The 19,972-nt window shown below is 41.7% G+C and overlaps 4 protein-coding genes across 4 annotated transcripts; all 4 read right to left on the minus strand.

Annotated features, from left to right (window-relative positions):
- Positions 1–6,050: 6,050 nt before the first annotated feature.
- LOC146976791 (nuclear factor 7, brain-like) lies at positions 6,051–7,503 on the minus strand. The gene has a single exon (XM_085792573.1). It carries the CDS (start codon positions 7,478–7,480, stop codon positions 6,080–6,082), a length of 1,401 nt encoding a protein of 466 aa, XP_085648699.1. The 5' UTR covers positions 7,481–7,503; the 3' UTR covers positions 6,051–6,079.
- A 2,058-nt stretch (positions 7,504–9,561) lies between these two features.
- On the minus strand, positions 9,562–10,962 carry LOC146976792 (nuclear factor 7, ovary-like). Its single transcript, XM_085792574.1, has one exon. It carries the CDS (start codon positions 10,960–10,962, stop codon positions 9,562–9,564), a length of 1,401 nt encoding a protein of 466 aa, XP_085648700.1.
- Positions 10,963–13,130: 2,168 nt separating this feature from the next.
- Positions 13,131–13,791, minus strand: LOC146976793 (ubiquitin-like). Its single transcript, XM_085794289.1, has one exon. It carries the CDS (start codon positions 13,789–13,791, stop codon positions 13,543–13,545), a length of 249 nt encoding a protein of 82 aa, XP_085650415.1. The 3' UTR covers positions 13,131–13,542.
- A 3,333-nt stretch (positions 13,792–17,124) lies between these two features.
- LOC146976794 (nuclear factor 7, brain-like) lies at positions 17,125–18,525 on the minus strand. The gene has a single exon (XM_085792575.1). It carries the CDS (start codon positions 18,523–18,525, stop codon positions 17,125–17,127), a length of 1,401 nt encoding a protein of 466 aa, XP_085648701.1.
- Positions 18,526–19,972: the final 1,447 nt, after the last annotated feature.

Raw genomic sequence — 19,972 nt, forward strand, 5'->3', positions numbered from 1 at the left:
GATTCCTCCTGTTGCTGCTGCTGTTCAGCGGAGCAGCAGCAACAGACAACACACACACCAACGTACATACACAATACTGTGTATATTACAAGGAAATGCCACGGTAGATAACCGTGGCATTTTTACAGCGCGGTTATTTACATCCTCAGGAATGCATTTATTGAAAAAACATTTTTAAAAAGGGCACTTTTTAATACGGGGCATAAAGGACAGGGGCTCAAGTGTGTGCACGTGCCTGGTGTGGGACTAGTGTAAAGCTTTTGAAGGACGAAGCAGAAGCAGATGTTTTAGTCAAAGTGTCGGTGTGGACAGGGCCTGAGTCAGACTGAGACAACAGGGAGTAGCTGTCCTCCTGCTGTCCCCCCTTTAGTCTCAGTAGTTCACTCTGACTCTTCTTCCCTCCACACTTCACAGGGACTGAGACTCAGAGACTTTAACGGTGAACAATAATAATGTTGTTTAACACTCACCTAACGCAGCTTCACTCCTTCATGTCGTCTTAAAATGATGTCTGAACTTAATACTTTCACTTTCTACCTCCTCCCTCTGTGTGTTTACAGGAAACAGACACTGTTACTGACAAGGAAAACTAATGTCTGAGAAAACAGGAACAGATTTTACATTTTATAAATGTTTAAAGTTCCTGTTGAGTTGTAGCTACATGTTGATTTTCAGAACAAACAATAACTCTGTTTAATAAAATCTTTCCAGTAAAAGGTTCTGCAGTTCCTCAGTCTGACCACAGGGTGGCAGTCAATCATCGGTTAGAGTGGGAGAGAGCCCCCAAAAAAGCCCAAATTTTTTCTCTTTCCACACTCGGCCCGGCCACAATTTACACTCTACACACACAATATTTTCCTAATTTGTAAGACAAACTTGTTCTGTCTCTCACCATGTGCTCAAAATATCAGAGAGATTTACAGAACTTGAATTATCAGCCTCTAAGTGCGGCCACGTCTGTCTCTGCTCCTCATTGACTCCAATACAAATATTTTCTGAGAGGAGCAGAACGGACTGATGTTTTAAAACTGCCAGCGTCTCCAAAATATTTACTGTAGAAACACCAAATCGTAGCAAATCGCTCAGGAAGTCCTTAGAGCAATGTGATCTGTGTTTTGTTCTGATAGGAGTTACCGTTTTGTCATGCTAGGCCTAATTGTGAGACCGGTTTAGAGGCAGAAAATGGCTCTTTTTCTCCACGTTTCTGTCTGTCTCAGCCTGCGGGGGCCCCTATCGCCGTGGTAACCTCTTTGATCCTCAGGCCAGAGCTCGTTAACTTCATAAACAATCCACCTGGCGCTCGTTTAAATGTTTATAAACACAGACACAGCTAAATCAGACTGACACAGGATGCAGCTCATAGTCACACACACACTTCCAAGTCAGCCACATGTCTGCTGGATCCAGTTCCGACAAGACTACTTAAGGATGTCTTCCCCTTAATTAACATTTCTTTTCTTAACCAAATCAATCTTTCCTTAGCCACAGGCTACGTGCCACAGGCCTTCAAGGTGGCTGTCATTAACCCTTTACTTAAAAAACCTTCTCTTGACCCAGATGTCCTCGCCAACTATCGGCCTATATCCAACCTTCCTTACATCTCTAAGATCCTTGAGAAGATCGGGCCTCATTCACGAACCGTTCTTAAGAACAAATTTGTTCTTAAGTCCTACTTACGAAGTTTTTACGAAGATTGTGGCATTCATGAATGTTTTCTTATCCAGAATTTGTTCTTAACTAAGAACAAAATCTAAGAACAGTCAGGAGTATACTTACGCACTTTTAGGTGCTGAGACTTCTGCAAAAATAACCGATTATAGCATTTTCTTTTGTTCTGCAGTTGTATGACATTATATGATTTGAATAAGAATTATTTTCTTACCTTTATGATGTTTTTAATAATCATATATATTAATAATAATAATTGACAAATCATTGCAGTCTCTTAAAAAACATTACAGACACTAAATTCATATCATATCTTTTTTTTTTTGGGGGGGGGGGGGGGTATACAGCTGCCGATATGATTTTTATTTTTCCTAATTGCGGGCTGCAACAGTGCACTTACTGTAAGTGTTCACACTACACACAACTGTTTTTTTTTTCATATGTGATAATATGATGATATTTATGATGGCACACGTGAGAGTGTGGTCTCTCTGATAACAACCGAAGAGCTGCATCCACTGCTGACGCTACTAAATATAGCCTAAATATAAATATAAAAATATAAACTAAATATAAGCTTTTTGTTTGTTTCTTTGTTTCATTCCTGACGCAGTAGCGCCACTTCACTACTTAAGTTCTTTTTATGTTTGGAGTCTGGTGCTGCCTCCCAGATTTTCATTTGAGCATTTCAACTTTCTTTCTCACTTCACCTTCTCTGCTCAGTGCTCTGTGTGCACACGGCCCTGCAGTCTCATGCCCTTTTACGGGCATTGATGGGGCTGTTACCTATGCTAATCATATGTTAATTAGACTCACCTGGCACACGCCCTCAACTTACGAGGAGATGGCATTCATCAAGTAGGAACACAGCTGCGAACAATTCTGAGGCTTACGAACGCGTTGATGAATCTGACGTAGGGTTTTCTTAAGGAACTTCTTAAGAACAACTTAAGAAAGAATCTAAGAAGGTTCTTAAGAAGATATTGGTGAATGAGGCCCAATGTCCTGGAGCAGCTACATGAACATCTGCACAGCAACGAGCTCTTTGAAGCTTTCCAATCTGGATTCAGAGAACACCATAGCACTGAAACAGCACTCGTCAAAGTCTCTAATGATCTTCTTATAGCTTCAGACAGAGGTCTCGTCTCTGTTCTTGTACTTTTGGACCTCAGTGCTGCATTCGACACCATCGACCACAGCATCCTGCTGCAGAGACTGGACCATGAAATAGGGATTAAAGGAACTGCCCTAAAATGGTTTAAGTCATACTTTTCTGACAGGTTTCAATTTGTTAATGTTAATAACGACCACTCAGAGTACAGCAGAGTTACGTATGGTGTACCGCAGGGTTCAGTCTTAGGGCCAATCCTCTTCATTCTTTACATGCTCCCATTAGATGGCATCATCCGGAAGCACTCAATCAATTTTCACTGTTATGCTGATGATACGCAACTCTACTTGTCCATGGAGCCAGATGACAGAAGCCGCCTCATCAATCTGCAAGACTGTCTGAAAGACATTAGATCCTGGATGTCCTCTAACTTCTTGCTACTGAATTCTGAGGAAAAACTGAGGTCATTGTGTTTGGACCTAAACATCTCAGGGACACGTTCTCTAATCAGATCGCTACTCTAGATGGCATCACCCTGACCCCGAGTACAACTGCGAGGAACCTTGGAGTCATTTTTGACCAGGACCTTTCCTTTAGCTCCCACATAAAACACGTGACTAGGACCGCCTTCTTCCATCTGCGCAGTATCACTAAGATTAGGAATATCCTCTCCCAGAGTGATGCTGAGAAACTAGTGCATGCATTTATCACTTCTAGGCTAGACTACTGCAACTCTCTCCTGTCAGGATGTCCGAAAAACTCTCTAAAGAGTCTCCAGCTGGTCCAGAATGCCGCAGCGAGGGTTTTGACAGGAGTTAGGAAGAGAGAGCACATCTCTCCCACCTTAGCTTCTCTCCACTGGCTTCCTGTAGGATTTAGAATAGACTTCAAAATCCTTCTGCTGACTTATAAGGCTCTTAATGATAAAGCTCCAACCTATCTGAAAGAACTAATCATTCCTTACTGTCCTACCAGAGCACTCCGCTCCCAGAACGCAGGTCTGTTAGTGACTCCCAGTATCTCTAAAAACAGACTGGGAGGTAGAGCCTTCAGTTACAGGGCTCCTTTACTGTGGAACCAGCTCTCTCCATGGGTCAAAGAGGCAGACACTCTAACTACATTTAAGTCTAGACTTAAGACCTTCCTTTATGACAGGGCTTTTAGTTAGGGCTGGTTCAGGTAGCTCTGAACCATTTTATAGCTACACTGCTATAGGCTTAGACTGCTGGGGACACATCTGGTTACACAGAGCCCTCTCCTTTCTCCTCCTCTCCTCTCCTCTCCTCTCCTCTCCTCTCCTCTCCTCTCCTCTCCTCTCCTCTCCTCTCCTCTCCTCTCCTCCCCTCCCCTCCCCTCTCCTCTCCTCTCCTCTCCTCTCCTTTCCTCCCCCCCCCCCCCCCCTCCTCTTCAAACTCTTCAACCGTTACATATGCAGTATTTCAACAGTTTCTTCTACCTTTTTAGAATTTCTACTGCTTTTCGCTCACAGAAAGACACTCATCTCTCAGTCTTCAAGTTTTATGCTTCAGCTTTAGCCCTTTTCAACATTGCCTCAGTAGTTTCTTCAGTTAATTCAACATTGTTTCAACAATTTCTTCAGCTCATTCAGCATTTCTTCAACAATGGCGTTCACATGCATTTCAGCATTCACATGTATTTCTATTCTTGGAAATGCTTTTTCTGGTTTACATTTATGACACAAAACTGATTATTGTGACTGTTTATTAGCCTTTTTCAACATTGCCTCAGCAGTTTCTTCAGTTAATTCAACATTGTTTCTAGCCTGACAAGCCGGTAGACCTCGGCTCAATCCAGGGGGCGGGATGAAGGCTGTCTTTCAAACTTCCTCTGCACCAATAGGGTAGCGCTACGACCAATCAGAGCAAAGATCAGGATGACGTTGCCAACGCCGATTCAAACGATTCCTTTGCCAAAGCCATCTTGTCATGTTTTTCACCGACGCAAGTATGTCGTCATGGCGTTAAGCCGCCCAACGACTCTCTAAACAGATCGAGCGCTGTGATTGGTGAACACAAACGGTGTTCGAGACTCAAAAAGTTCCTATGGCTCGTTTCTAGACCGACCTGCGGAGCAAATATATTTGCTGCCGCTAGGGTGCGTCTAGATTTCTAGGCTACATTGTATCAACAATTTCCTCAGCAATGGCGTTCAGCTGATTTCAGCATGAGGAGTAACATCCTTTTACCTGTTTATTCTTCACTGATACTTTTCTATCAGTGTTGATTTTAAATATCTGATATTTAAAGTTTAATAAATTTAGATGAACTAGAACTGTAACACAAAATGTAATAACTAATTAAAGGTTTCCATCTAATTAATGTGAATCATGGTAGTATTGATTTGATAAATTAATAAATGGTAATTAGTGTGTAGTTATTATTATAAGGTGTGACCAGATTTTTACATCTTCTTATTTTTTAAGCGTTTTATTTAGAGCCTTTTTTCAGGTTACAGAACAACAAACAACAAATCAACCCGGCCCACCAACCCCTCACAGAAAAAAAGGACAATAATATAAAAGCAGTATATACAGCTCTGGAAAAAATTAAGAGACCACTTCAAAATGATCAGTTTCTCTGGTTTTACTATTTATATGTGTGTGTTTGACTAAAATGAACACTTTTTGTTTTATTATAAACTACACACAACATTTATCCCAAATTTGGAATAAAAAGTATTGTTTATTGATAGAAAATGCCTTTAAAAAAATTGATCTGGAGAGGAATTTAAAATAAAGATTGGTCAATGATAAACTAATCCAATATTGATTGAAAGTAATTTATCATTTTTTGCTCATCACCCCACACAAAGACATAATAACGAACGAACATAATGTGAAATTACTCAAAAAAGAGTGAAAGTATTTTACATGTGAAAAGTCGTAGAAAAAGGAATACTGAGACAGCAGGAGGACGGGTGCAGTTTTACAGGTTAAATTTAGGGCTGCAACTAACGACTATTGTCATTATCGATTAATCTGTTGATTATTTAAACGATTTATCAATTAGTTGTTTGGTCAATAAAATGGTTAAAAAAATGTTGAAAAACATCAATCAGTGTTTCTCAAACCACCAGACGACGTCCTCAAATGTCTTGTTTTGTCCACAAACCAAAGAGAGACTCAGTTTATTGTCATAAAGGAACAAAGAAACCAGAAATATTCACATTTATTGATTATTGTTTGATTAATCACTTTAATTGTTGCAGCTCTAGTTAAATTAACTGACTTTTCCCTTTAAACATTAAACAACATGATAAATATGATCGTCCTCTTTATCTCTAACTGCTCTGCTCCACTGTCACTGACACCTTCACTGGCAACAGCTTCACTTGGAGGTTGTTAACAATCTGAATGTATGGAAACATCTTCTGAGTGAAGGTGTGTGTGAAGGTGTGTATGTGTGTGTTAGTATCAGGATCAGAGAACGACAGTTTTCCTCCGTTGAAGTCCAGATTCACTCTGATCCTCTGGAACTTCTTCTGCTCTGGGAGATCAATGTCTGGAACTGATGGTGACTTTGCTACGTATTTATCTCCAGTAAACCACAACATCCATGTTCCAGACCACATGTTGTCTCCCTTCCTCTGCACAGACTCTGGTAACACACCCAGTGTCCACCATGTATTGTCTCCAACCTGGACATCCCAGCTGTGAGTCCCTGAATTAAAACCCTCAGAGCCCAGGACAGAGGAGATATAATCAATCCTCTCTGGATTGTCAGGAAGCTGCTGTTTTTCTCCTTCTCGTCTCCCACTGGTCAGATCTTCAGACAGGATGAGTCCTGGATGAGCAGTGTTTGGGTCCAGAACCACAGGACTGTAGGAGACCATGTCCTTCATCTTGTTCCAGATGTTGAAGGTCAGGTTGCCCAGGTGTTTGGCCTGGTCTATCAGAGCTCCTGAGTCCAGCTGTGGATCCTCCAGCAGGGGGCGCTGCTGGACTCTTTCCACTGCAGCCTTGTAGTTGAGCAGGAATGAGACGTCTTCAGCTCTCAGCTCGTCCTCTGTGGCTCTGACTGTGTGTGAAAGAGCTGCTATCTCTCTGCTCAGAACCTCCATCTTCTCCTCCATCCTCTGACTCTTCTGCTCCTCTTCCTCCCTCAGTGCAGCCATCCTGGCCTCCTCTTCCTCTTCTAGAAACTGGTGAAGCTTCTTAAACTGCTCCTTAATCTGCCTCTCTGTGTGTCGGGCCTGGACCTTAATGTGTTCTGCTGTTTGACCAAACTTCACCTGAACTTCTTCAAAACCCTTTAACTTCTTCTTTAAGGGCTTCAGAGTTTCCTCAAGTTCCTTCTTGAGTTGTGAAGCAGCTTCATTGATGGGTCTTATTCTGTGGTCGGTGTGTTTGTCTGAATCTCTGCAGACGAGACACACTGGCTGCTGATGGTCCAGACAGAAGAGTCTGAGTTTCTCAGAGTGCAGACTGCAGAGAGCCTCTGAAGATCTCTGCTCTCTCTGCTGTAAGAAGCTCTCACACAGGTTCTTCAACGCCAGACTAAGAGGTGGATAATTCATTGAAGATCTTCTCTTACAAACTGGACACAGTTGATCTTGTTTCTCTCTCCACCAGCTCTTCAGACAGTCTTTACAGAAGCTGTGGCTGCAGGACAGAACAACAGGATCTCTGAAGACCTCCGTACAGACCGGACAGCAGAGATCCTCCTCTGGTCTGGAAGCCATTTAGTCTGTGAGTGAAGCTGAAAACACAGCAGACAGGAAGTAGAGTCAGTCATGGCTCCCCTCCCTCCTCTACTGACTTGACTGAAGTTTACTGTGACTCTGAGTCCAGGTTTTAGTCAAACTCACCTTCAGTGTGTGGAGTGTCAGCAGGTTGAAGCAGCAGTGTTGTAGCTGGACTCACTCGCAGGAAGTTGTTGGTTTGGTCTGAAGCTGAATCTGATCGTCTCTTCTTCAGTCTGCTGCTCTGTAACTGAAGAGGAAGTGCAGCAGTTTCCTGGTTTATGAGCCATGTGAGGGGGCGGAGCTTTGTCAAACTGAAAGTTGAGCAGGATGATGCAGCAGCTCTGTTTAGTTTGAAATGAGTTCAAGACACCATGATGACAGAAACGCAGCTTTTATCAAACTTTTGCAGGATGAGCTTCAGTTACAACTTAAAGGAACTAAATTTATACTAAATACGGACTTTGATTCCAGCTCAGTTTGGAGGAACTTGTACTGAAACTACTCCACAATATTTATTGTTGTGTAGATGCAGGAGACGGAGCTGAATATGAATCCAAGTCAAGACAAAATTTTATTATGTTGATGAAAAACAGGAACATGTGAACATTCAGCTGTTGTGATGAACTGACACATTGATACATTTTAGATCATTTCAAATGGACAGATACAAACTTTTCACATATGTAATTAAACAAGAATCGCTTTTCAACTTTTGACATTTTATCATCTGGAGAAGAACTAAAAACTAGAAAACGCATTTCCGTAAGGAAAATGCGCATGATTGCTGAAAGCCATTGCTTAAGCCGTGCTAAATTATGCAAAGAAATTGACAAAGAGAGGATGTACAGGAATGTCTGATGATAGCTGAATAGTTGAAAGTGTTGAATCAAGTGTAGCGCTAAACTGAGAAAGAGAGATTGATGCGGCAGTGTTGTAGCTGGACTCACTCACAGGTGGTTTGGTCTGAAGCTGAATCTGATCGTCTCTTCTTCAGTCTGCCGCTAAAAAACATAAATGGGTAAAAACAAGCCAGGCCAAGATGATGATTTGTAATGACGGATTGGAAAAATCAAATAATTTAATATTAGGTGTGTATATCAGGTGTATATCTTTCTTTCTTCAAACTCTTCAACCGTTACATATGCAGTATTTCAACAGTTTCTTCTACCTTTTTAGCATTTCTACTGCTTTTCGCTCACAGAAAGACACTCATCTCTCAGTCTTCAAGTTTTATGCTTCAGCTTTAGCCTTTTTCAACATTGCCTCAATAGTTTCTTTTGTTAATTCAACATTGTTTCAACAATTTCTTCAGCTCATTCAGCATTTCTTCAGCAATGGCGTTCAGCTGATTTCAGCATTCACATGCATTTCCATTCTTGGAAATGCTTTTTCTAGTTTACATTTATGACACAAAACTGATTATTGTGACTGTTTATTAGCCTTTTTCAACATCGCCTCAGCAGTTTCTTCAGTTAATTCAACATTGTTTCAACAATTTCTTCAGCAATGGCGTTCAGGTGATTTCAGCATACACATGCATTTCCATTCTTGGAAATGCTTTTTCTAGTTTATATTCATGACACAAAACAGATTATTGTGACTGTTTATGATAACATCTTGTACTATGACTGGTTTTAAAATAATCTTTCAGTACTGATACAGATCAATCAGTCAGAGCTCACAGTATGAACTCATTCTTATAGACATGTTACATACTTACTTTATATATGAATTATTATTATTGTGTCATGTGTACACCGTATGCCCAAACATCCCATAAAAACCAACCCTCAGTGTGTTTGAACTGGTCTGTAGTGACCTCTATTGGTTAAAAACTAAACTACACTGAGGTCAGGAGTAAAAACTTTTTACCTGTTTATTCTTCACTGATGCTTTTCTAGAAGACAGAAACCAGGAATATTCACATTTAAGAAGCTGGAATCAGAGAATCTGGACTTTTTTTCTTATAAAACTATTTAAACAATTTATTTAATAATCGATTATTTGTTGCAGCTCTAGTTAGATTAACTGACTTTTCCCTTTAAACAACATGATAAATATGATCGTCCTCTTTATCTCTAACTGCTCTGCTCCACTGTCACTGACACCTTCACTGATAACAGCTTCACTTGGAGGTTGTTAACAATCTGAATGTATGGAAACATCTTCTGAGTGAAAGTGTGTGTGAAGGTGTGTATGTGTGTGTTAGTATCAGGATCAGAGAACGACAGTTTTCCTCTGTTCAAGTCCAGATTCACTCTGATCCTCTGGAACTTCTTCTGCTCCGGGAGATCAGTCCATTCAGTTGATGGTGACTTTACTTTGTATTTATCTCCATTGAACCATAACATCCATGATCCAAACCACATGTTGAGTCCCTTCCTCTGCACAGACTCTGGTAACACACCCAGTGTCCAGTATGTAATGTCTCCAACCTGGACATCCCAGCTGTGAGTCCCTGAGTTAAAACCCTCAGAGCCCAGGACAGAGCAGAGATAATCAATCCTCTCTGGATTGTCAGGAAGCTGCTGTTTGTCTTCTCCTCGTCTCACACTGGTCAGATCTTCAGACAGGATGAGTTCTGGATGAGCAGTGTTTGGGTCCAGAACCACAGGACTGTAGGAGACCATGTCCTTCATCTTGTTCCAGATGTTGAAGGTCAGGTTGCCCAGGTGTTTGGCCTGGTCTATCAGAGCTCCTGAGTCCAGCTGTGGATCCTCCAGCAGGTGGCGCTGCTGGACTCTTTCCACTGCAGCCTTGTAGTTGAGCAGGAATGAGACGTCTTCAGCTCTCAGCGTGTCCTCTGTGGCTCTGACTGTGTGTGAAAGAGCTGCTATCACTCTGCTCAGAGCCTCCATCTTCTCCTTCATCCTCTGACTCTTCTGCTCCTCTTCCTCCCTCAGTGCAGCCATCCTGGCCTCCTCTTCCTCTTCTAGAAACTGGTGAAGCTTCTTAAACTGCTCCTTAATCTGCCTCTCTGTGTGTCGGGCCTGGACCTTAATGTGTTCTGCTGTTTGACCAAACTTCACTTGAACTTCTTCAAAACCCTTTAACTTCTTCTTTAAGGACTCCAGAGTTTCCTCAAGTTCCTTCTTGAGTTGTGAAGCAGCTTCATCGATGGGTCTGAATCTGTGGTTGGTGTGTTTCTCTGAATCTCTGCAGACGAGACACACTGGCTGCTGATGGTCCAGACAGAAGAGTCTGAGTTTCTCAGAGTGCAGACTGCAGAGAGCCTCTGAAGATCTCTGCTCTCTCTCTAGTAAGAAGCTCTCACACAGGTTCTTCAACACCAGGTTACAAGGTGGTTTCTTTCTTGAAGATCTTGTCTTACAAACTGGACACAGTGGATCTCGTTTCTCCTTCCACCAGCTCTTCAGACAGTCTTTACAGAAGCTGTGGCTGCAGGACAGAACAACAGGATCTCTGAAGACCTCGGTACAGATCGGACAGCAGAGATCCTCCTCTAATCTGGAAGCCATTTATTCTGAGTGAAGCTGAAAACACAGCAGACAGGAAGTAGAGTCAGTCATGGCTCCCCTCCCTCCTCTACTGACTTGACTGAAGTTTACTGTGACTCTGAGTCCAGGTTTTAGTCAAACTCACCTTCAGTGTGTGGAGTGTCAGCAGGTTGAAGCAGCAGTGTTGTAGCTGGACTCACTCACAGGAAGTTGTTGGTTTGGTCTGAAGCTGAATCTGATCGTCTCTTCTTCAGTCTGCGAGTCTGGGACTGAAGTGAAAGTGCAGCAGTTTCCTGGTTTATGATCCATGTGAGGGGGCGGAGCTTTGTCAAACTGAAATTCTGCAGGATGATGCAACAGCTCTGTTTAGTTTCTGTTTGTGGATCATTTAGCGTCTAAAGAGTCTTAAATTTATTAGTGGAGAACTTCAAACACAGGCCTGCAGTGAAGAAATGAGTCCAAGACACCATGACGACAGAAACACAGCATTTATCAAACTTTTGCAGGATGTGCTTCAGTTACAACTTAAAGGAACTAAATTTATACTAAATATGAACTTTGATTTTGCGCAGTTTTGGACCAAAGCCTAGGGACGTAAAAAAAAGAGTGAAAAAGAACAGTCATTGGAGTTTTACAAACGTCTACTGCTCAGGCATACTTTCACCTAGAGACTCCATTTGAACTTTAAACAGTAGACACAAGTCTTGTGTATTAGTGTATTAATCCATGTATTGATAGGTCATATAGTTTTTGATCAATCCGTGATCAATGACCATGATCATTTTTGGAGAAATTATGAGATTATAATGGTTGTGTATTGCACGGAATGTTCTTGTCAGAGTGGGTGACATCATCGGTTAGAGTGAGAGAGATGCCAGAAAAATTCCAGATTTTTTCTCTTTCCACACTCGGCCCGGCCACAATTTACACTCTACACACATGATTTTTTCCAAATTTGTAGACAAACTTGTTCTGTGTCTCACCATGTGCTCAAAATATCAGAGAGATTTACAGAACTTGAATTATCAGCCTCTAAGTGCGGCCACGTCTGTCTCTGCTCCTCATTGAGTCCAATACAAAATTTTCTGAGAGAAGCAGAACGGCCTGATGTTTTAAAACTGCCAGTGTCTCCAAAATATTTACTGTAGAAACACCAAATCGTAGCAAATCGCTCAGGAAGTCCTTAGAGCACCGTTGATCTGTGTTTTGTTCTGATAGGAGTTACCGTTTTGTCACGCTAAGCCTAAATGTGAGACCGGTGCAGAGGCAGAAAATCGCTCTTTTTCTCCACGTTTCTGTCTGCCTCAGCCTGGGGGGGCCCCTATCGCCGTGGTAACCACCTCAAGTTGCCATGGTAATGTCTGATTCTCAGGCCAGAGCTCGTTAACTTCATAAACAATCAACCTGGCGCTCGTTTAAATGTTTATAAACACAGACACAGCTAAATCAGACTGACACAGGATGCAGCTCATAACATGTGTCAAGTCAGTCACACACACACTGTGTGTGCTCTGTGCTTATTATGGGCTGCTTTTTTTTTTCCTTTTTTTTACTTTTATACCATTGCTTCAGGCACCTTCATCAGGTTTAGTTCAAGTCACTGTCAAACACAACCACACACACCAACACACACAGGTAGCTTCATGTGATAAAAGTTAGAGATACACACACACATATCCATTTCAGTGTTTATAGAAAGATGATCATGTGTCTGATCAGCTCTGTCTTGACCTTAAGATCGTAGGTTTGATTCCCATGTTGACAGAAATGGCAAAACCGGCCGTAGCTCCCGTGGCCCTCTCAAAATTTCCCAGAGGAAATTTTCTAGTTTTATACAGCCTGTGGTATAAACACCATATTAGCCTGTGAAAACATGTTTGAACTGGTCTGTAGTGACCTCTACTGGTTAAAAACTAAACTACACTGAGGTCAGGAGTAAAAACTTTTCACCTGTTTATTCTTCACTGATACTTTTCTATCGGTGTTGATTTTAAATATCTGATATTTAAAGTTTAATTTAGATTACCTAGAACTTTTAAGAAAAAATGTAATAACTATATGGTTTCCATTAAATTAATGTGAATTGCTGACAATTCAACTTTAACTGATAAATTAGCTAGAGCCCTGTAATTAAATGTCAAAAGGTAGAAGTTAAAAATAACCCATTATATAATAATGAATGCACCGTGTGACAGTGAGAAGCTGTTTTATTAGTTTCGATCAACATTTAACAACATTTCCATTGATGCTGCGTTCAAGGTCCCAATAAAAACAGAAGCGTTTCAGTCTCGGATCTTCACACATGAACTTATGAAACTTGTTTAGTGAACTCTCGTTAATGTTTGAACACTTCAAATCACAAACATGCACTCGTTCATTTTATCATCATCACATCCTGTTTGTGTGTTTAACTCAATAAAAAACAAACAAAAAAAAAAATCAGCTGATGCAGTAAAATGTAACATGAGACCATTAAAAGCCAGTGAGAGCGAAGAAAAAAAAAACCTCAGGAATGTTGAACTTTATTGAACGGGAATGGTGGTGTTGGTCAGGAGGAGGCGGCGATGCAGATCTTTGAGGAGGAGGAGGAGGAGGAGCGGCTCAGTTTCCTCCCCTCAGGCGGAGAACCAGGTGGAGGGTCGACTCCTTCTGGATGTTGTAGTCCGACAGAGTGCGTCCGTCCTCCAGCTGCTTCCCGGCGAAGATGAGACGCTGCTGGTCTGGGGGGATTCCCTCCTTGTCCTGGATCTTGGCCTTGACGTTCTCGATGGTGTCGCTGGGCTCCACCTCCAGGGTGATGGTCTTACCTGGCGACGGAGGAACAGGAAGTGGTTCAGTGTTTACAAGCATTTGATACAATTCAACATTAAACAATAAGGCCTCGAAGCAGCTGTCCACAGAGCGCTCCGGACGGTCACTCAACGTTTCCACGCCCTTATTGGCGAAAATTTTAACCTGATAATAGTAAAACAGTAGAGTTTTTTTTTAATTCACCCCCCTCAGAGTGTGTGCGGGGGTAGAAACTATCGATTGAGACCAAAAAACGTTCTGACACCAGGCTTTGATCATGTTCATTGAGGATGTAAAGTCGGCGATTTTAACATGGGGGTCTATAGAGAATGCTGCTTTCTGACACCAGCCCCCAGAGGAAGAAGAGGGGATTGCAGTTTGTTGAACGCAGAAGTGACTTCACTTCTCAGACCCACAACTGCCCCCTTGGTCACAACTTGTCCACCAGAGCGTTGTGGAGTTGTTGGATTGTGTATTTGATGAGTTTGATGAGGGAAACCAAGAAATCCCATAATGAGCCTCCGTAGCGTAGCTCTGAGCAGCTCACGGCTCTGCTCCACCGTTCTAAAAATAGCTTGCACCGACAATTAAAGGTAACGAACCTACTGCTATGACTATAGGGATTATGGGCAATGGGCATAATTTGCCGAAATGTTGAACTATCCCTTTAAAGTGTAACCCTCCCCTCCCCCCTCCCCCACTGTTCCTCAGCATCACTCTGCACCTGAAGATCTCCTGCCCCCCCTCCCCCGTCCCCTCCCAGACGAGCCTCCTCCTCCTCCCCCCGGGTGACGTCACCACAGCGCTCCGCCCGCCGCCGCGCCCGCCGCCGCCCCGGGTCCGAATCCAGGTGGAGTCGTCGTCGGCAACACAACAACGACAACAACAACAGCAACACAGGCCCCGCCCCCTCACACCTGACACACACAGAGACTTGTACAGACATCTGCAGGCTCACTGTGCTGAGACCGTCCTGTAACACAGTGGTTCTCAACATGGGGTCCGGGGACCCCCAGGGGTCCTTGAGAGGGTTCAAGGGGGTCCCCAACTTTTTCTTGAATTTTACCACTTTTTTTGTAGAAAATCTTTAAAGGGACAACGAGGAGTTTCTATTTGGTTATAAAAAAGTCTCATATTAATGTGGATGAATCTACGTTACCACTTGTTAATGGTCCATTTTAGATAAATCTATGGTTTTGTCTCTATGGTTATTTTGTTATTATTAGTGGTGGTGGAAATGCTGGGCGAGCCGACCAGCGTTTCTTTACTTTCGGTTTCGTGGCGAGTCATGAGAATAACGCCGCCGAATCTCCGTTTATGGTGGGAACTACGACGGTATGTGATCGTCTTCCAACCTCTGACTTTAATTCTTGATGAATGAAAACATGAGTCTGTCTTGCGCCGGTCAAAGAATTTCACGGTGCGCGGAGGCTCATAAATGTAGTGTGGAAACACTTCGCTTTTCCAAAACTCCTCGTTGTCCCTTTAACTTTTTTTTTTTTTTTTACTTTTTTTTTTGAGAATTTTCTAACCACTTCTTCCTACAAATGTTTCAACATTTTTGGAGAAATTGTACCACTTTTTTCCAGAAATGTCTCTATAATATATCCAAAAATTCACGCCATTGGCCCAAATTTGAATGTACAAAAAAAGTAAAGTTATTCAGTCTCAGAACAAATATTTGTGTATTTCTGGTGTTTGCTTGAAAATGTTGTCCAATTGGGGTCCGTGGTCTAATTTGTGTCAATTTAGGGGTCCTTGATGTAAAAAAGGTTGAGAACCACTGCTGTAACACACACACACAGATTTGGTTGAGCTACAAACAGGAAGTGGTTCTGTCTAAGCCCCGCCCCCCTTCCTCCACACCTGAACCTCCACCTGCTCCCTGTAGAAAGAAACAACCAAAAATGTGTTATTGATAATAATAATAATAATAATATTAATGATAAAAAAAAAAAGACATGAACCCTCTGTGAACCAGTGTTAGACAGTATTGATCAGTATCGATCGGTGATTCACTATCTGTGTTTTATTGTTTTTTTTCTCTTGTGCATTTAAAGGACGGTAGAGAAGAGGGTGATTGACACGACGCTTTGTTGTTGAGCCCTGAAACTGTAATAAAACATTTTAAACTGTTGGAGCCGCCCTTTATTTTACATTTATGACATGAAAACTGATTATTGTGACTGTTTATTAGCCTTTTTCAATATTACCTCAGCAGTTTCTTCAGTTAATTCAACATTGTTTCAACAATTTCTCCAGCAATGGTGTTCAGCTGATTTCAGCATTCACACGCTTTTCCGTTCTTGGAAATGCGTGTGAATGCTGAAATCAGTTTCTAGTTTACATTTAAGACACAAAACTGATTATTGTGACTGTTTATTATAACATCTTCTACTATGACTGGTTTTAAAATAATCTTTCAGTCCTGATACAGATCAATCAGTCAGAGCTCACAGTATGAACTCATTCTTATTGACATGTTACATACATATTTTATATATGAATTATTATTATTGTGTCATGTGTACACCGTATGCCCAAACATCCCATAAAAAACAACCCTCAGTGTGTTTGAACTGGTCTGTAGTGACCTCTACTGGTTAAAAACTAAACTACACTGAGGTCAGGAGTAAAAACTTTTTACCTGTTTATTCTTCACTGATACTTTTCTATCAGTTTTCATTTTAAATATCTGATATTGAAAGTTTAATGAATTTACATTAACTAGAACTGTAACAATAAATGTAATAACTAATTAAAGGTTTCCATCTAATTAATGTGAATCATGGTAGTATTGATGTTATAAATTAATAAATGGTTAATAGTGTGTAGTTATTATTATAAGGTGTGACCAGATTTACATCTTCTTATTTTTTAAGCAGTTTATTTAGAGCCTTTTTTCAGGTTACAGAACAACAAACAACAAATCAACCCGGCCCACCAACCCCTCACAGAAAAAAGGACAATAATAGAAAAGCAGTATACAGCTCTGGAAAAAATTAAGAGACCACTTGTTTTATTCTATAAACTACTGACAACAATTCTTTAAAAAAGTATTGTTTATTGGCAGAAAATGCCCAAAATACAGAAGATAAATTCATCTGGAGAAGAAGTAATAAGTAATAAGTAGAAGTAATTTATCATTTTTGACTGAATGGCTCGTAAAAATAAAAGAGTTAATATATTTTACACATGAAAAGTAATATTGAGACAGCAGGAGGACGGGTGCAGTTTAACAGGTTAAATTTAGGGCTGCAACTAACGACTATTGTCATTATCGATTCTTCTGTTGATTATTTGAACGATTAATTAATTAATTGTTGCAGCTCTAGTTAAATTAACTGACTTTTCCCATTAAACATTAAACAACATGATAAATCCTCTTTATCTCTAACTGCTCTGCTCCACTGTCACTGACACCTTCACTGGTAACAGCTTCACTGGGAGGTTATGTAAAGTGTTAATGAATGGAAACATCTTCTGAGTGAAAGTGTGTGTGAAGGTGTGTATGTGTGTGTTAGTATCAGGATCAGAGAACGACAGTTTTCCTCTGTTCAAGTCCAGATTCACTCTGATCCTCTGGAACTTCTTCTGCTCCGGGAGATCAGTGAATGAAGTTGATGGTGACTTTACTTTGTATTTATCTCTATCAAACCCTAACCTCCATGATCCAAACCACATGTTGGTTCCCTTCCTCTGCACAGACTCTGGTAACACACCCAGTCCCCAGTATGTACTGTCTCCGACCTGGACATCCCAGCTGTGAGTCCCTGAGTTAAAACCCTCAGAGCCCAGGACAGAGCAGAGATAATCAATCCTCTCTGGATTGTCAGGAAGCTGCTGTTTGTCTTCTCCTGGTCTCACACTGGTCAGATCTTCAGACAGGATGAGTCCTGGATGAGCAGTGTTTGGGTCCAGAACCACAGGACTGTAGGAGACCATGTCCTTCATCTTGTTCCAGATGTTGAAGGTCAGGTTGCCCAGGTGTTTGGCCTGGTCTATCAGAGCTCCTGAGTCCAGCTGTGGATCCTCCAGCAGGGGGCGCTGCTGGACTCTTTCCACTGCAGCCTTGTAGTTGAGCAGGAATGAGACGTCTTCAGCTCTCAGCTCGTCCTCTGTGGCTCTGACTGTGTGTGAAAGAGCTGCTATCTCTCTGCTCAGAGCCTCCATCTTCTCCTTCATCCTCTGACTCTTCTGCTCCTCTTCCTCCCTCAGTGCAGCCATCCTGGCCTCCTCTTCCTCTTCTAGAAACTGGTGAAGCTTCTTAAACTGCTCCTTAATCTGCCTCTCTGTGTGTCGGGCCTGGACCTTAATGTGTTCTGCTGTTTGACCAAACTTCACTTGAACTTCTTCAAAACCCTTTAACTTCTTCTTTAAGGGCTTCAGAGTTTCCTCAAGTTCCTTCTTGAGTTGTGGAGCCGCTTCATCGATGGGTCTGAATCTGTGGTTGGTGTGTTTTTCTGAATCTCTGCAGACGAGACACACTGGCTGCTGATGGTCCAGACAGAAGAGTCTGAGTTTCTCAGAGTGCAGACTGCAGAGAGCCTCTGCAGATCTCTGCTCTCTCTGCTGTAAGAAGCTCTCACACAGGTTCTTTATCACCAGACTAACAGGTGGATGATCATTTGAAGATCTTCTCTTACAAACTGGACACAGTCGATCTTGTTTCTCTCTCCACCAGCTCTTCAGACAGTCTTTACAGAAGCTGTGGCTGCAGGACAGAACAACAGGATCTCTGAAGACCTCGGTACAGACCGGACAGCAGAGATCCTCCTCTGGTCTGGAAGCCATTTAGTCTGTGAGTGAAGCTGAAAACACAGCAGACAGGAAGTAGAGTCAGTCATGGCTCCCCTCCCTCCTCTACTGACTTGACTGAAGTTTACTGTGACTCTGAGTCCAGGTTTTAGTCAAACTCACCTTCAGTGTGTGGAGTGTCAGCAGGTTGAAGCTGCAGTGTTGTAGCTGGACTCACTCACAGGAAGTTGTTGGTTTGGTCTGAAGCTGAATCTGATCGTCTCTTCTTCAGTCTGCCGCTCTGAGACTGAAGAGGAAGTGCAGCAGTTTCCTGGTTTATGAGCCATGTGAGGGGGCGGAGCTTTGTCACACTGAAAATTGAGCAGGATGATGCAACAGCTCTGTTTAGTTTCTGTTTGTGGATCATTTAACGTCTAAAGAGTCTTAATTCATTAGTGGAGAACTTCAAACACAGACATGCAGTGAAGAAATGAGTTAAAGACACCATGACGATCAAACTTTTGCAGGATGAGCTTCAGTTACAACTTAAAGGAACTAAATTTATACTAAATATGAACTTTGATTCCAGCTCAGTTTGGAGGAACTTGTACTGAAACTACTCCACAACATTTATTGTTGTGTAGATGCAGGAGATGGAGCTGAATATGAATCCAAGTCAAGACAACATTTTATTATGTTGATGAAAAACAGGAACAAGTGAACATTCAGCTGTTGTGATGAACTCGTTGACACATTTTAGATAATTCTCTCTAAGTCTAGGTTTTAGTCAAACTCACCTTCAGTGTGTGGAGTGTCAGCAGGTTGAAGTTTTTAGTTTGGTCTGAAGCTGAACCTGATCGTCTCTTCTTCAGTCTGCAGCTCTGGGACTGACAAAGTCCAATAAAGTTGTTCCTGGGACTTTGTCCTCAGCATTAACAACTAACCTGGTTTATCCCAGGTGAAGCCAGGTGAGGGGGCGGGACTTTGAAAAATGACTGAATGTTGAACAACTCTGTCCAGGTGAATTGTAGAAAAAATTTCAGGAAAAAAGTGGTTAAATTTCTCCAAAAATGTTTACACATTTCTAATTCTCGGAATAGGTAGTACAATTTCTAACCCTAACCTAAGGAAAGTGGCAATATGTCTTAAATTTCTAAAAAAAAAAAAAAAGTTAAAAGATTTCTAGAGAAAATATGATTTCTGAAAAAAAAAAGGTACAAATTTTCTAGAAACAAATGGTAAAATTTCTCAAATTTCTTTTAAAAAATTCTACAAGAAACTGATCAAATTTCTAAAAAAGTTAAAAGAAAAATCCTAGAGAAAATATGTAAGATTTCTAGAAAAAAGGTTAAACATTTGTAAAAACCCATCCATCCATCCATTTTCTTCCGCTTCATCCGATCTGGGTTCGGGGGGGCAGCAGTCGGAGCAGGGATCCCCAGACTTCCCTCTCCCCGGACACTTACTCCAGCTCTTCCGGGGGGAACCCCAAGGCTTACCCAGG

Source organism: Trachurus japonicus, chromosome 12 (assembly GCF_045865225.1).
Source record: "Trachurus japonicus isolate A0001 chromosome 12, Traja_1.0".
Taxonomy (NCBI): domain Eukaryota; kingdom Metazoa; phylum Chordata; class Actinopteri; order Carangiformes; family Carangidae; genus Trachurus; species Trachurus japonicus.